The sequence below is a fragment of the Manis pentadactyla genome, chromosome 16 (genome assembly GCF_030020395.1).
Source record: "Manis pentadactyla isolate mManPen7 chromosome 16, mManPen7.hap1, whole genome shotgun sequence".
Classification (NCBI taxonomy): Eukaryota; Metazoa; Chordata; class Mammalia; order Pholidota; family Manidae; genus Manis; species Manis pentadactyla.
Genome location: NC_080034.1, coordinates 74876896 through 74893934, shown reverse-complemented (window position 1 = coordinate 74893934; position 17039 = coordinate 74876896). Strand labels below are relative to the sequence as shown.

At 38.4% G+C, this 17039-nt stretch overlaps 1 protein-coding gene across 3 annotated transcripts in view; it reads left to right on the top strand.

Annotated features, from left to right (window-relative positions):
* CDKAL1 (CDK5 regulatory subunit associated protein 1 like 1) overlaps positions 1–17039 on the top strand; it is a 615335-nt gene that overhangs the window by 467948 nt on the left and 130348 nt on the right. For all 3 annotated transcript variants that reach the window (XM_057494166.1, XM_057494167.1, XM_057494165.1), the window contains one exon: positions 6083–6263. In XM_057494166.1, the coding sequence (XP_057350149.1) occupies positions 6083–6263 (181 nt within the window). The remainder of the gene's footprint in view (positions 1–6082; positions 6264–17039) is intronic.

Below are 17039 nucleotides of genomic sequence, written 5' to 3'. Positions count from 1 at the left end.
ATTAATTTTCTGCCCCATTCTCTCTCTCTTTTCTCTTTCTGTGTCCCTGATATGTGAATGTTAGTAACCTGGTGTTTTTGCAGGAGTCCTTTAAACTGTCCTCATTTTTAAAAATTCTTTTTGCTGTTCAGTTTGGGTGATTTCCACTACCCTGCCTTCCAGATCACTGATGTGTTCTTCTGTATCATCTGATCTCCTCTTTATTTCCTCTAGTATAGTTTTCATTTCTGTTACTGTATTCTTCACTCTGATGGGTACTTCCTTATGTTTTTGCATCTGTGTTGAAGTTCTCACTGTGCTCATCCATTTTCCTGTGTTCAGTAGGCATCCTTATGACCATTACTTTGAGCTCTTTATCACATAGATTGCTTATCTCTATTTCTTTTTGCTGTTTTCTGTGGTTTTTGTCTTGTTCTTTCATTTGGAATGTATTCCTCTTCCTCCTCATTTTGCCTCACTCTCTGTGTTCGTTTGTATGTATTAGGTAGTTCAGCTGTGGTCTCAGTCTTGAAGGAGTGTCCTTATGTAGGAGATACTCTGCTAGGCCCAGAAGCATAATCCCTTCTGGCCACTAGAGCCAGGGATATTCCCTGTGTGGGCTGCATGTGCCCTCCTGTTCTGGGGGGCCATGACTGATGCAGGCATGATGGTGGTGGGGCTGGCTCTGGGCCCTACTGGCCACAACTGTTGTGATCACACTGGTGAGTGGATTATCATTCTGTTGGCTATAAGACCAGGCCCAAGGCACAGGGATGTGCAGGGCTCTCAGTGGCTCGTGTCCCCTGGCATTAGCAGTCTAGATGGAGGATTTTTAAATGGCACCCTCCAACACCAGAATCAACATGGCAAAATGAGCTAGCAAAAAGTAGGCACCATCACTTCCTCAGTCCTGGGGGAGAGGCTCAGCTGTCTCTTGCCTTTCTGGCAGGTGGTCCAAGATTATTAAGTGGGTCTCAATCAGTAGTCTGTGCACTTTTTGATCTGTGTGTGTGTGTGTGCGCGCGCGCACTAGTTTCTAAGTCAAGTGAGTCTGCATATGAATCCTTTTAAGAGCAGTTTTCCTTTCCATAAAATCTAGAGTTTTCCAATGTCAGGTGTTTTAGGGTCTTGCCTCATGTATGTAGGATTTCTAAGGTTGGGGTGACAGATGTGGAGCTTGAATCTCTCACTCCATAGGGAAAATTCCCATACCTTTAAGTTTTTTCCCAAACACTGAAAGCTACCTAGGGTGTGTGTTTTTTTTCCTAATGAGACCATATCTGAGCCTCTTTTACCCATGTCGACTCTGTCCCTTGTTGTGGAGGTCTGTTCACCCAGTTTCTAGATCCCCTTCAGAAGGAATTATTCTGTATATAGTTGTAGATATGCTGTGTCTCTGGAGGAGGTGAGCTCAGGATGTTCCTGCGTAACCACCTTGAACCCTTCCCTCCAGAGCTGATTTTATTTTCGGTACTGCTGGATTCATAAAATTAGTTCATTACTAATCTACCTTTGAAATAGTTTCTGTACAAATGGTTTTACTCTTTCTTTAATTTTATAGAAGTCACCAGCAGAGCTGTCTGAGTCTTGGTTTGTTCATGTTTTCTTCTGTTGCCAAGATTTTTCATTACAAATTCAATTTTTATAACATAAAAGGCTATTCAGATTTTCTATTTATTTTGGAGTTAGTTTTTATATTTTGTATAAATTCTTTCAAAGAATTTACCCAGTTTTTAATTTATTGACATAAAATTGTTCATAACATGCCCTTCCTATCTTCTTTAATGCCCATAGCATCTGGTGCCATCTCCTCCTTCATGTCTGAAGTTGGTCATTTGTCTCTTTTTTCCCTCAATCTAACTAGCAATTTAGTAATCGTACTGATTTTTTTTTCAGTGATACACCTTTACTTTAATTGATTTTTCTCTATTTTCTATTTCATTGACTTTTTTCTTTTACCTTTATTATTTCCTGTCTTTGTCTTACTTTGGGTTTGATTTGCTCCTCTCTTTTAGCGTCTTCATGTTGAAATTTAGATTATTGAGTTCCCCTCTTTCTAGCATAGACATTTAAATCTATAATTTCTTTCTAAGCACTGCTTTCACTGCAACCAATTATTTAGATGTATTTTTATTTTCATTCAAGACTAAAAAATATTTCCTTTAATCATGTGTTTTGCTCATGCCTAATAATTATTGCAGGTCTGAACTGTTCTCTGATCATTTTTACCTCTTTCCTTTGAGATAAATAGCATGAGTATTAGTCTTTTTTCACTTATGGAACTTGAAACTTATAATTTATTGGCTAATGAAAGTAGAATAATCGTTTTTATTTTTGTCTTTGAAATTTGGAAGCAAATTGCAGGTATGAATCCTGAGAATGAATTAAAGTATAACATTTTAATAGTACTTCAAGTATAGTATAGGATGCATTTATGTGTATACTTTTTTCCCTAATATATTTGGGGCTTTCTTAAATCATATCCTTGGACCGGCAAATAGGTAGTATTCTCTTCACATGTCCCTGATAGATTTTTTTTGTAAGTGATCATAACACTGTTTCTGCCAAGCAGGAGCATAATTGTAATCTTTTTCTTTAATTCCTTCCCCAAGTTATTAAATGAACCCATTTTGACAGTAAATAGCTTGTATAAGTCATAAAAAATAATGGGTCAAAATTTCTATTATTTAAACTAATTGAACATTTTCATTTTCATCTTTCAGAATTATTCTCTAATACTACTATGGAAATGGAAATGTAGAAGATCTCTTAAATTTTAACAATACCTAATACCTAATAATTATATTCATTAGACTCAGAGGTTCACTAAGTTTATGGAAATGATCATTTTTTTACAATTACAGTATTTTGAAAATTTACAGCCTCTTAAAAACAGCATTTACTCACAATTAGCAATTAAATATTTAATTAATATCCTAATTTAGACTCCTTATAATTTCTTCATAGCCACTTAATTAATTTAGAATTTGGTCCACTTCAAACTTCTCATTTACTGAAGATAATTATTTAGGAGGTAAGTTAACAGTCAATATAAGGTTCACCTAAGGTGAACAAGTTTTTTTCAGAACATAAGTAGCATTGTTTGCATATAGAAAATTAATATATGAATGAGCCTTATGTAACATTAGTCTCTACTTTGAAAACATTTCATAGGCAATCAGTTTATATTCTAATATACTTTAAAACTGTTTTTACCTTTATTTACTCACATAGATCTTTCACTAATTCATAGTGGCCTACCTCCCTTGTTATGAGTCAAGTTTTTGTGTAGATTGTCAGAACCATGCACTGAACATCCTCTTCCTTAAAATTTATGGTGAGTCCTGTTAAGGTTTGTCCTTTGTTCTGCACTGCGGACCCTAAGGCCAAAGTAAGCAGGTGTCGTGTAACACCGAGCTCGGGGATACCTGATCAAAAAGGCGGGTGGGGGAGGGTGTCAGCATGGTGGTTTCCTCTGGGAATACCCGCTAATCTAGTTCCAAGTTATCCCAATTCATAGCCTAGGACAATAACCAGTTGTCTTTGTTCTGCAGTGTTTCATAAGCAGTTTCTAATTTTTTTTGTTTGTCTTAATTTCCTAGAGGAGATAAACTCTTTTCGGTCATTTCTCCTGTGCTCTATTACTTTTATTTTTAATTATGGATTTTTTTGTTCAGGAATAGTTGATAAACCAAGTGTAAAAACTTGATAATTGAAACTATTGATATAATTTTTCTATTCCACATGTTTTAGTAAGTCTAGAAAATGGTCAACCTTTGGCTCTCTGTAAAAGCATGTTTTTTATGATTTTCTAACATAATTTTGATAATCACCTTTAAAGAAGAGAAAATGTTTTTCTATCACAACAACATTTTAAGTTTTTTTTCAATGACTGTTTCATTTTTTCTCTATGCATATTACCTCTTTTTCTATTTATCATCACAGAAAAAGTTCCAGGCCTTGGAACTTATCTTGCTCAAGCTCAGCCAAATTAATAGCCAGATGAGATAAGTAGAAATCCAGAAAGAAATATTTTTAAAACTAAATTTCTCATTCTTGTTCACAGAGACACTAAAGTATTATGCAAACAGGCATAGGAAGCTGTCATTTTCAGGAAGCTGGTTGTTTCCAGTAATTTGACTGTCCTCATCTTTATATCCTTTGTTCTCTTACTCCTCCAAGTATCTAATATATCTTAATGAGATAAGCTGTTTTATTCATCCATATAGAATTACATTTAGTTGATAGAAAAACTGTAATTATAATTATAGGTAGTTATGCTATGATTTGAAACATTTGAGACTATTTCTGTTCTTCATAGATTCAAATAATATTGGAGTTTTGAAAACTTAATGTTATTTTGTTATTGTTATACTTTTAATTTACAGTAGAATATTGTCACATACTTATTAAGAAACTCAGCAGTCACTGAAAAATGGCTTCCAAGACACCAACATTTGGGACCCTCAAAAACAAAGGCAGCTTGTCGCCCAATCACTATGATGAAAAGCTTGTAGTGCTTTACCCTGAATATTAAAGGGCAGCAAAAATCACTATGTATTGTTAGCAAGTCTCAACCACGAATGAGAGGGACCAAAATCTGACCTGGAGAAATTAGACACAATTCTTGTGAGCACAGGAAAAACTGTGAAAAACTTTGATATTGTCAGAGTGGTAAGAAGTTTTATCTCTAAACAAAGCAGTAAGCTATAAAAAGAAAAACTGGAAAACAAGAAAGGACTCTTAGAAATCTCAAATACAATATTCAGTTAAATTTTTTTCAGTAGAAGAGTTGGAAGATAAACTCAAGTAAATCTTCCAGAAAATGTAACAAAGGACAAAGATGAAAAATAATAATGAAAAAACTTAAAGAGTCAATCCAGTAATTACAACACTCAAAGAAAAGGAGTCAGAGAAAGAAGAAAATGATTTTTAAAAATAAGAAAATTTCTAAGACCTAAAGACTGAGTGTCCGGTTTGTACTCTTTACAGGGATTGAAATACTAAATCCAATACCTGTTATCAGGACATTTAAAAACATTGAGAATAAAAGTAATACCCTGAAAGCTTTCAAAAAGAGAGCAGGATACATATAGGCAAGTTTGCATCAAACCAACCGAAAGGTTGCACCAGAGTGAGGCTGGACATACCATCAGCCACTTGGCCACCTTAACAGAAGCAGAGCCGTACGATGTCCTGAGGGCCAGGCCTTTCCATTTTGGGGTTCTCTGCACAGCCACGTTATTACTCAGTAGTGTGGCTTCAGACACGTTCACACGTGCTGAAATGATAACGTTTATCTGGCACTGTTTCTGATGAAGCTTCTGAGAAAATCCTCCTGCAGAATTAAGAAGAATGGGATGATTAAGAATTAGGAAGATGTAGGATCCAAGAAAGAGATTGAAAAACAGGAGACCAAGGAGGAGTACTCAGGGATGACCACGGCTCCGTCACAGAAGCCACGCACCGTCGAAGGAAGAAGGCATAGTATTTCAGAGTTAAAAAATGGAATTGGTGAATTACATAGTACATCGAGCGTTTAGAAAACAGTATTAGTTTTTGATAGATGTAACAAAGCTTCTGGAAAACATTAGCATATGTACATAGATTATTAGGCAGTTTTAAGTAAGAGGCAGTTGTTAACTCTAGGAAAAAGTTAATGTGACAAAAGGAAACATACAGCAGTCGGCTGTGCAGTGAGCAATATCTTTGCAGTTTTATCAGTGGAAATACTATGAATTTTACTAAGACTTGTGCAGCGATTATGTTTGGAGGGGACGGGGGCAGGCAGAGCTAAGACCTCCTGTAGCATAAAAGAGAAGTCAGTAATGTTGCCTCAGATCAAATAAGTCTAGAATTAGAATAAACATCTATTTTAAAATACAGAATGGAGAACAAAGAAACATCTAAAATAATTTAAAATGTCAGGGGCCACAGTTTTTCATAAACTTTTAGAACTTCGGGCTCTTTAAATCTATTTGCAAATGTCCCTTTCATAAAAATAAAATTCAATTTTTAAAGGAATAATGGTATTTAAAATGTCAAGGAAATAGAGTAATTGTGGATTGTAGTCAACTTTGTACATCTTTATCTTGTTTTCTAGAGTGCCTGGAATAACTGTTGCTACCGATATTATCTGTGGTTTTCCTGGAGAAACAGATCAAGATTTTCAAGAAACAGTGAAACTTGTCGAGGAGTACAAATTTCCAAGCCTCTTTATTAACCAGTTTTACCCAAGACCAGGGACTCCTGCTGCAAAAATGGAACAAGTTCCAGCACAAGTGGTGAGATCTTTTCCCCGTAAGGTGTGCGCTTAGTCAGTAGCTAACAAATAAAGCTGTGTCGCCCCCCTCAGCACAGCGGGCTCACGGCATGGCCCTTACAGTTGAAAGCATGGGGAGTTTTCCAAGTATGGGTCAGGGAGGGGTTGGGGGACCTTGGGTGAATTAAATGACCTTAGACAAATACCACTTTTTTTGCAAGGTGGGGATGTGGGTAGAGTAAGGTTCAGATGACACTAGGGAAAAAAAAATTAGCTAATACCTAGTATTTACCTGTGTTTATAAGATAAATCCTTGGATGTTTCAAAATAAAAGCAACATTTACATATCTGTGAGCAAAGGAGGTTTCATATTTACCCTGCTTCTTAAGAGACCCTTTTCATGATTTGTTACTTACTGGGGAATGTATTTGATGCTTGCTTTCTGTCTGTCTGTCTGCCTTTCTATTTAAGGTATGTATTGCTTTCACAGTAAACCTCAACTTAATTTATTCCTTACATGTTCATAAATGTATTAAAATAGGATGATTTAAATGTGGAAAATTGGGAGTGTAATTGTTAGGTCATAGAAATACAATTGATCTGCTTTACTAGATACTACCAAATAGTTTTCCCAAACAGTTGAATAAATTTACAGTCCCTACAGCAATATATAAAAATGCAAGTACCTCCATAATCTCGTCAACACTTGGCGTTGTTATGTTTTGTAAAGCAATCTGACTGTGGTTTTATATTTCCCTGTTACTTATTACATTGAATACTTCTTTTATGTTTATTGGACATTGGGATATACTTTCTCATGAAGTGCCTGTTTCAACCTTTTGCCCATTTACCTATTAGCTTACCTTTTTTGTCCTCACCCAACCAGCTTTCTCCAATTTATAGAAATTATTTATATATTCTGGATACAAGTCCCTTGTTGGTTATGGTAATTTAAATATCTTCTTCCATTCAGTAACTGGTCTTTTCACTCTCTTAATGGTGCCTTTTGAAGAGCAGACATTCTTGATTTTCATATAGTAGAATTCATCAATATTTTTCTTTTTGTTTTAGTGCTGTTTGGGTCCTGTTTAAAATTTCCTTACCCACACCATCATGAAGATATGCTTGGTGTGCTTTTCTGCAAATCCTATGATTTTGCCTTTTACCTTTAGATTTTCAGTCCCTCTGGAATTTATTTTTAAAATATGAGATGCTGAGGTCAAGACTTTTTTTCTGCAACATTATCCATTTGAGTCTCTACCACTTATTGAAGATCTCATCCTTCCCCCACTGCTCTGCCTGGTCCCCTTTATCGTAAACTGTGTCTGTACGTGTGGGTGCCTTCTGGAGCTTTATTTTGTTTCTTTGGTCTGTTAGTCAATATTTCTACCGAGTCACAGTTTCGTACCATAGCTTTACAATTAAGTCTGGATTCAGGTTTCGAAGTAGTTCAACTGTTTATTTTTATTTTTTTTTATTGTCTTAACTATTCTTGGACCAATGTTTTTCTAAATTTGTCAATTTTTACACACAAAAAAAACCCTGCTGGAATTTTCATTGAGACTATATTGATTCTATAGATCACTTTGGGGGCAATTGACATGGTAATAATACCACGTTTTCTCTCTTTGAAAAAGCGTACCTCTTCTTTGCTCCCACCCTCTCTGCTCCCCTCAGTGATGCGCCATAGTTCTCTGGGTACCAGCGTTGCGTGTCATTGATTTTATTCCTGCATCTCTAAATATAGTCTAAAAGTGTTCCTTTTATACTATAAAATGTTTGATTTTCAAGTTTTAATTATTGCTGCTATTTAGAAATATGATTGGTTTTCATATATTTATCTTTCTCCCATAAAATTTGCTAAATTCACTTACTGATTCTGGTAGTTTTCTATAGGGTTTTTTTCCTTTTTTTTTTTCACATTTTTCTATGTATGCAATTACATCATCTCCTGATAGTTTTGTTTCTTCCTTTCTGATCCTCATCCCTTTCATTTCTTTCTCGTTTGATTGTACTGGCTGGGGCTTCCAGTACACTGTTGAGTAGAATTGGGTATCTTTCTCATCTTCCCAAACTCAAGGGGAGTTTTCAGAATTTCACGATTCATTATAAAAGTGAACTGAAGTTCCTTTCTATTTTATGTAGAGTTTGTATGTGTGTGTTTGTGTATGTGGGTGTTTTAATCATAAATGGAATCAAATTTTTATCGCTTGCTCTTCATCTGTTAAAATAATCTTATTGTTTGTTTTTTTGTGTCTGAAGCCTGTGAATGGTTTTCAGGTGTTTAAATCAGCCTTGCCTTCCTGAGATAAGCTTTACTTGGTCATGATACATTATTTTTTATGTTATTTCAGTCAGTTTGCTAGAATCTTGTGAAGAATTCTTGCATCTTTGTTTATAGGAGACTGTAATTTGTAGTTCCCTTCTAATGTCTTCTTAATTGTGCTTTGAGGATCAAGGGTGAGGCGTGAGCTGAGGAAAGCTGTGGCCTCTCAGAAGCTGTAAAAGGCAAGGAGCACATACCCCCTGGAGCCTCCAGGAGGAAGGCAGCTGTGCCTGCAACGTGACTTAGCCTGCAACACCCGCTCTGGACTTCCTACCTCCAAACTGCAGCATCACACGTTTGTGTTTTTAAGGCTCTAAGTTTGTGCTGAGTTGTTACTGCAGCAATAGGAAACTATTAGCCAGCATGGGGGTGTTTTGATCTGAGTGCATCTGCTGGCTTTCTGAGACAGCTACTTGATCTTTGAGCTCTTTATGCTCCTCAGGGTTTGCTTTGCCACAAGATGACACATGATCGTTCCTAGGTCTGTGGAAGGTTGATGCTAGCCAAAGGCACAGTAATCTTCAGGCCTGATCATATGACATAACAGAAGTCACAATGAAAGTTAGCATGTATTTAGCAATCAGCATGTGCCAACATTGTTCTGAGCACGTATGCATTACCTAATAAAATTCTCACAGCTCTGTGAAGTGAGGGTCCTGAGAAGACCAAGGCTCAGAGTGATGAGCCGACTTGCCCCAGGTCGCACAGCAGCTCCGGCCTCCCTGTCCGCTTCCGTCTTGCTGTTCCCTCCAGCGCACATTATGCCTCCATGCCTGGCTGTAGGTCGTTCCCCCCGTGCTCCATGCTCATCCCTTCCGCCTCTGGGTCCTGGAGGGAACAGCATGGGAAGACCCTGGGAGTAAAGTTGGTCATGGAACACTGAGCGAGCATTGCGGGCATGACATTTGGGCAGTAAGCGTGTGACACCGCGTCGCTGTTCTGCTGGTGCTGACGGTGTGCAGGGCAAGCCGAGGGGTGGGCTGCTGTCAGTGAGCACGAACTCTAGGCAAGACTTGGACTAAGATGGCTTTATAAACCATTAAACAACTTTTGACTGTCCTGTGGGTTGTAGAAGCCACAGAATAGCAGTCATCATATTTGTTTTTGAAAGCTTTTTCTAGGTGCAGTAAAGGGGGAAGTAAGAGTCTGAAAAGCCCAATTAGGAGATTGTTCTGGAAGATATGGAGATGAATAAGTGGATTTAAGAAATCTCTGGACTTACTCCTGAGACCTTCAAGAAATATTCTTCTTTGGGACTTAGAAATTCTAAGTCCTAGACTTAACTACGTGTCAGCAAAGTTATTCTGTGTTTAATAGGGAATATTAATTTATTCTACAGAAGGTCACTTAATTGGCTTTTGATTTACTCTAGGCTCCCAAACCCAACGGTGGTAGGCCTGACAGTCAGTCACAAGGAACCTTCAACATGCCTGAGATTTAGGGCTTTGCAGTTTGTTTCTGCCTCTTGCCCAGGCTGGCACTGGGGATGTGCGGGCTCTTCATGGCCACGTGATTGCCCCCTGGACCATCCTGAGCCTCTTCTGCTCAGAAGGACCAGTGCCAGTCCCTCCAGACCCCTGCCCTTGTTTATATCCCATCCCTCCCCAACCTGATTTTTTTTTAAGGTTTTTTATTTTTTATTTTTTTATTTTGGTATCATTAATATACAACCACATGAGCAACACTGTGGTTACTAGATTCCCCCCATTAGCAAGTACCCCCCCACACACATACTCCATTACAGTCACTGTCCATCAGCATAGTAAGGTGCTGTAGAGTCACTACTTGTCTCCTCTGTGCTATACTGCCTCCCCTGTGCCTCCCCCTACGTTATGTGTGCTACTCGTAATGTCCCTTATTCCCCTTCTCCCTCCTTTTCCACCCATCCTCCCTAGTCAACTGTTAGTCCATTTGGCAATGGTTAGTCCATTCTTGGGTTCTGTGATTCTGCTGCTGTTTTGTTCCTTCAGTTTTCCTTTGTTCTTATACTCCACAGATGAGTGAAATCATTTGGTGCTTGTCTTTCTCCACCTGGCTTATTTCACTGAGCATAATACCCTCCAGCTCCATCCATGTTGTTGCAAATGGTAGGATTTTCTTTCTTATGGCTGAATAGTATTCCATTGTGTATATGTACATTTTCTTTATTCATTCATCTACTGATGGACACTTAGGTTGCTTCCATTTCTTGGCTATTGTAAATAGTGCTGTGATGAACATAGGGGTGCATATGTCTTTTTCAAAGTGGGCTCCTGCATTCTTAGGGTAAATTCCTAGGAGTGGAATTCCCGGGTCAAATGGTATTTCTATTTTTAGTTTTTTGAGGAACCTCCATACTGCTTCCCACAGTGGTTGAATTTACATTCCCACCAGCAGTGTAGGAGGGTTCCCCTTTCTCCACATCCTCACCAGCATTTGTTGTTCCTAGTATTTTCTGGTGTGAGGTGATACTTCATTGTGGTTTTAATTTGCATTTCCCTGATGATTAGCGATGTGGAGCATCTTTTCATGTGCCTGTTGGCCATCTGAATTTCTTCTTTGGAGAAGTATCTGTTCAGATCCTCTGCCCATTTTTTAATCAGGTTATTTGCCTTTTGGGTGTTGAGGCCTGTGAGCTTTTTATATATTTTGGATGTTGACCCCTTGTCGGACATGTCATTTCCAAATATATTCTCCCATACCATAGGATGCCTTTTTGTTCTGCTGATGGTGTCCTTACTGTACAGAAGCTTTTTAGCATGATCCCAAATTGATTTGGTTTCTCCCCAAATTGTTCCTACAGGGCAGCTACAGGACTGGCTTTTCCCTTGTAGTCTCCTTTGTGTTTTTGTTGTTCCAAGCACCGTAAGATAAGCTTAGTGTGCGTGTGTGTGTGTGTGTGTGTGTGTGTGTGTGTGTGTTTCTGCACACAACTACTGGATTTCGGAACATTTGAAAAAGTTGGAGCTATGGGTGGATTACTTTTAAATCTTTTCGATCTGAGCAGTTCACTTCCCTTTTATTCCACTCTCACAGTAAACGACTAAAGGAAAAGGGACGTTAATGTTCGGAGCTTTGAAGAATGTGAAAATAGCAGGAATTGCTAAGCCTCAGCTGCATGAGGGGAGCTTGCTGGTATCGCTGGTGCCTGGCCTGACCAGTGCTTCAAGCCCTTAGCTTGTTTACCATCTTGAAACTGAAATGTTAGCGGGTTTAACAAATGGGGTTAATTTGGAGTAATCGAGGCAGAGTGTCTTGTCACGATCTCGGAAGGAAGTGCCCTCGGGGGTAAGTGAAGCGCGCATGGACCTGGGCTGATGCAGCACCTCAGCTCCCAGGCACCTGTCCAGCGCAGCCCTGCCGGAGAGGTGCCCCCGGGGAGACCTCTGTTAGCTTTACTACTGTGGGTGCCTGTTTTTTTAAGCATGAGTCTAATTCCTTTTACCCTGAGTCGTTCTTTCAGAAAATCCCAACCTTCTCTCAGAGTACCCTCACCATCTCCCTAATTTTCTGCCCTGTTTCTCACTTTCGTACTTGCCACAGAGCACTGCCTACCTTAATTATTAAGTCCTGGTGTGGCACTGATGAAGGGAATCCCATCGTCATGTAAACCAGCTTTGTGTCGTCAGACTTGCAGGACGAGGCATGCACCACACGTGTGCGCGCTCACTCCAGGGACACAGCTGTGCTGTTGTGGGATTGGCTGTGTATAGGGTGGTAGGACAGAAAAGAAACGCACAGATGATTGTTGATACCCCAAGCCCTCTCCTGTGGCTGTCTTGTTAATTATAGGTCATTGCAAGAAAGAAATCAGGTGGCTGTACTTTGCAACCATGGTTTGTCTTGGAAGTCTTAACTTCTCAAGTTTTCTAAAATATCCTGACTTTAGGACAATGAAGAGTGAGGCATGACTCAGCCTTGCATTCAGTGACAGCAGTTTTAATTTGTACTTCATAGCAAACTTATAGGAAGTCATTTTTTTAACCTTCTGTAGAAAATGTACACTTAATTTGTTAAGATTGTTTAATTTTTGCTCTCCTTTTGGCATTTATTTTTATCCTGCTTCTCTTATGAATTTATAATTATCAAAAATAGGAAGATATTTGGTTATAAGTTTTTCTCTCAGATGCTGAATGGTTGGGAGTATTGCATTTGAGAAGGACTGAGAGGATTCATATTAAAATATAAATCCTGTCCTTTGGAAAGTCATCTTTATTATATTTTGGGCTGACTTTATTTTCAGTGGTGATTACATGCTTTGTGGTATATAAGTTTCAGAAAAATTATAAGGATCTACATAATTCCTTTATGCTTTTTATATGAACTTGATTTATTAAAATTGTAATATTCAATTTGAACTCACTTTTTATTACCTTAACAATTTGAGACATTAGTAGATTCTTCAGAGTTACTTCTAAAGACAAAGAACTGTATAATGATCTTATTTTTTGTCTTATTTTTCTCTAATAACTATGGTTCATTAATAACCCCATATTTATAACCTTAAAGGGACTTAAAACTGTAGTTCCAAGTGTCAGAGCTAATATCAGATGTGTTTTGTAATTTAATATCAGAATATATTTGGTAATTTAACACGGCACTCTTTTCTAACTTTTGCCTCTTTGAACCATGTTTATTTCATAATTGAAGCCCAAAAGGTGAAATACGAGCAGATAAACTTTCAGATTGACAAGGGTTTTTTTTTAGTGAACATCATTTTTTTTTAATTGAAGTACTGTTGATACACAGTATTATATTGGTTCCAGTGTGCAACACAGTGATTAAACAGTTATGTACATAAATTAAGTCTTCAGCCCAACTAGTGTAGTTACTGTCTGTCAACAGAGAGAGATGCTACGGAAACACTGGCTGTATTCTCTATGCTGCACTTCCATCCCATGACCAACTTATACTATGATTGAGATTTTTGTGCTCCTCTGTACCCCTCCCCCTCCCTACCCACTCATGGTAAGCACCAGTCACTTCTCCCTGTCTGTGTGTCTACTGCTATTTTGTTCATTTTGTTTTCAGATTCCACATAAAAGTGAAATCATATAGTATTTGTCTTTCTCTGCCTGGCACATTTCACTTAGCAAAATACCCTTTAGGTCCATCCATGTTGTTGCAAATGGCAGGATTTATTTCTTTTTTATGGCTGAATAGTATTCCATTGTATATATGTTCCACATCTTCTTTATCCATTCATCTATTGAGTTATACTTTGGTTGCTTCCATATCTTGACTATTGTAAATAATGCAGCAGTAAACACTGGGATGCATGTGTCTTTTATAATCACTGACTTTTGCTTTCTTCAGGTAAATTCCTAGAAGTGGAATTACTGGGTCAAATGGTATTTCTATTTTTAGTTTTTCTGAGGAACTTCATACTGCTTTCCATAGTGGCTGCATCAATTTACATTCCCACCAACAGTGTAGGAGGCTCCCTCTTCTCCACATCCTCACCAACACTTGTTATTTCTTGTCTTTTGGATAATGGCCATTCTGACTGGGGTGAGGTGATATCTCATTGTGGTTTTGATTTGCATTTCCCTTGATGATTAGTGATTTGGAGCATCTTTTCATGTGCCTGTTGGCCATCTGTATCTCTACTTTGGACAAATGTCTGTTCAGGTCCTCTGCCCATTTTTTAATCAGGTTATTTGTTTTTTTGGTATTGAGGAGGAGTATGAGTTCTTATGTATTTTGGATGTTAACCCCTTATCAGATAAATCATTTACAAATATATTTTCGCACACTGTAGGCTGTCTTTTTGTTCTGCTGATGGTGTCCTTTGCTGTACAGAGGCTTTCTGGTTTAATGTGGTCCTACTTGTTCATTTTTGCTTTTGTTGCCCAATGTTATTATTAATTAAATAACTGTTAGTTAGGTTCTTTGTGAGAGCTTATGATTTAAGATGAATAGGCCTGATCTTTTATTTTTGCTACTCATAATAAAGTGCATTTATAGAAGTGGCATATAAGGTTAGAAGTTATAAGGGCAGGGAAAATAAATTTCCATTGTTTGAATGTTAATATGTGCCAAAAACAGTCTACTTTCCCTGTACATATTTTCATATTATTCTTTCAACAATGCTTGTAGATATCTGGTATTACTTTTTACTTTACAGAGGAGTTACCTGAGGCCCAGAGAAGTTAGATAAACTTGCCCAAAGTTACCTAACTATTAAGTGAAACGCCTGAGGCTTAGACTCCATTCTTTCTGAATCTTTGCTCCATGTTCTTGTAAACTATAAAATATCTATCCCAGAAATTCAAAATAATTTCAGAACATTTTAACCAAAAAAGTGTTGTTTTCCAAAGCTGTGTTTCTATTAGAGAAGTTATATTTTTTTAATTTATAGGCCTCAGAAAAATTTTCAAGTTCTTGAAAATTATTTTAAACTGAGAGAAGTTGTAAGAACATATCTCTTTAGTCCCCTTTAACCCAGATAGTTTCTTGGTCTTTCTTTCTCTTTCATGATATATTGACCTTTTTAAAGAACACTGGTGAGTTATTTTATGGAGTGCCCCCCAGTATGGGTCTGGGTTTTCCTCATGATCAGATTCATGGTGTCTGTTTTGCCCTGTTAAGCTGAGTAAATGATGTTATGTCTTTCTCAGAATATCACACCTGGTGGCACATGGTGTCCCCGTGGCCTCATTGGAGGTGTTAAATTTGATTCCTTGGTTAAAGTGTCTGGTTTCTCCACTGGTAGTTACCTATTTTTAGCATAAGAATTTTTAATCCCAAGTACTTCATAGGATCACAAAGGAAAAAGTTGGCTATGAAACCTCAGAAATCTTTATAAACACTTTTCCTTTTATGATGGATGGTTCATCACAGTTGTGTAGTCTGCAAGATTTTTCATTTCTTAGTTTTAATCGATTCTAAATCTTTGAATTATTTCTAACAGTTTTCAATCCTCAGACTCTACTTTTCATTAAACAAGATACTTTAAATTGAGTGTGGCAGGACAGAGAGGGGAAACTAACATGGCAAAGGCAGGGATTTATTTCACCAAAGTGCCTGTGTATTTAAACAGCTGGTAGTACATGTAGAGCTTCTGTCCCCAACAATCCTGCAGATCAAAAATTAGTGTAGGCCAGGAGGAGCTGGGTAAATTCATGGGGGAAATATCTTTAATTCTTAGGCAGAGTGCATAGGTCATGAGTGAAATGTTTCTCCTGAAATACTGTGATTGTCATCCACCAACTTTATCTGGGCATTGCATGGTGTCAAAGACACACTGTTGGAGTCACAAAATACTTGCCAGGTAACCCGTATTCCTTTTTGCCTTTCCTCTGAGCCTTTGTGATCTCTGAAATCAAGAAGTATCCTTTCAAACTGCTTTCTGGGTGCTTGGAACTCGTTATTTTAAGACAAAGAGATGTAGAAAGACAGAGGAAGACTTCTACATGTAAATTCCAGTAGGCTCCATAATCAATCACAAACACGTGGCTGGTATCACTGGGGCCACTGGGAAGATGAAGCGAAGCAGTACTGTGTGCGGCTCTTCCCAGCTCACTTGACATTAAGTCTTGTCAGAGCCCAGGAGCCCTGAGGCCGCCACCAGCTGCCCTCTTCATTCTTCGTACCAGGTTAACCCAGAACCAGTCAGATGGCATTAAAATGATCATCAGGATGCTCTCCACGAGTCTGAAAAGGTTATCCAAATGGCTGATACGTCCGGTACCGAAAACCCTGTCTCATTAAAGAATCTGAAGACCACCTGTGAGACAGTTTGATTTGATTTCATCTACTGTTAGCAGCTGGAGCTATGCAGGCAGGTCGGAAGTGGAGGAAGGCTTTCTGCTGGCAGGTCGCACCAGCGCGTGGCGACCACAGTCGTCCTGTTCCCCTTAATGGCCAAAACATGGCTTTGAGGACTAATATGAGTCTCTCGGTCACCTTAGCCATTAGGACTGCTATTTTTAAAATGAGAGTTAAACTGCAGTTAGGATAACATTAACTAATTTACCTTCTATCAGATAAGCTTCTCGAGGCAAAGCTCTAGGCTGGGAGCTGTACATATCCACGGCTCCAGGGTGTTCCTTACTCTCAAGTAGCACGTGACCCAGACAGGACGAGAGTGATGCAAATCGTGGTAATGCAGCTGTCCCGAGAGTGACGCAAGGGCTGTTACAATTTGAAAGCTTTTGAGTGGATGATCAAGGTCATTGTCAGCAAAAAAGTAACTTTTAAGCTGAGCTTTACACTGTATACATGTTAGGAGTGAGGTACAAGTGTATGGAGTTTTTAGAAAATGGTAAGAATTCTAAAATACGGGGTTTATAGTGAATAATGAAAAGAACTTTCAGAAGGTGGTTTGGGACCAGTCAAGGGAATCTTGAGCTGTAATCACCGGCTGTGGCAGCCTGGTGAGCCCTTGAGAATGTTCCCGGGTAATGGTGACAGGCCGAGCCATCACAAGGGGACACCATCTGTGGTCCATAGGCAACGTGCACTGTGTAGGTGTTTTTGCACAGAGGAGTG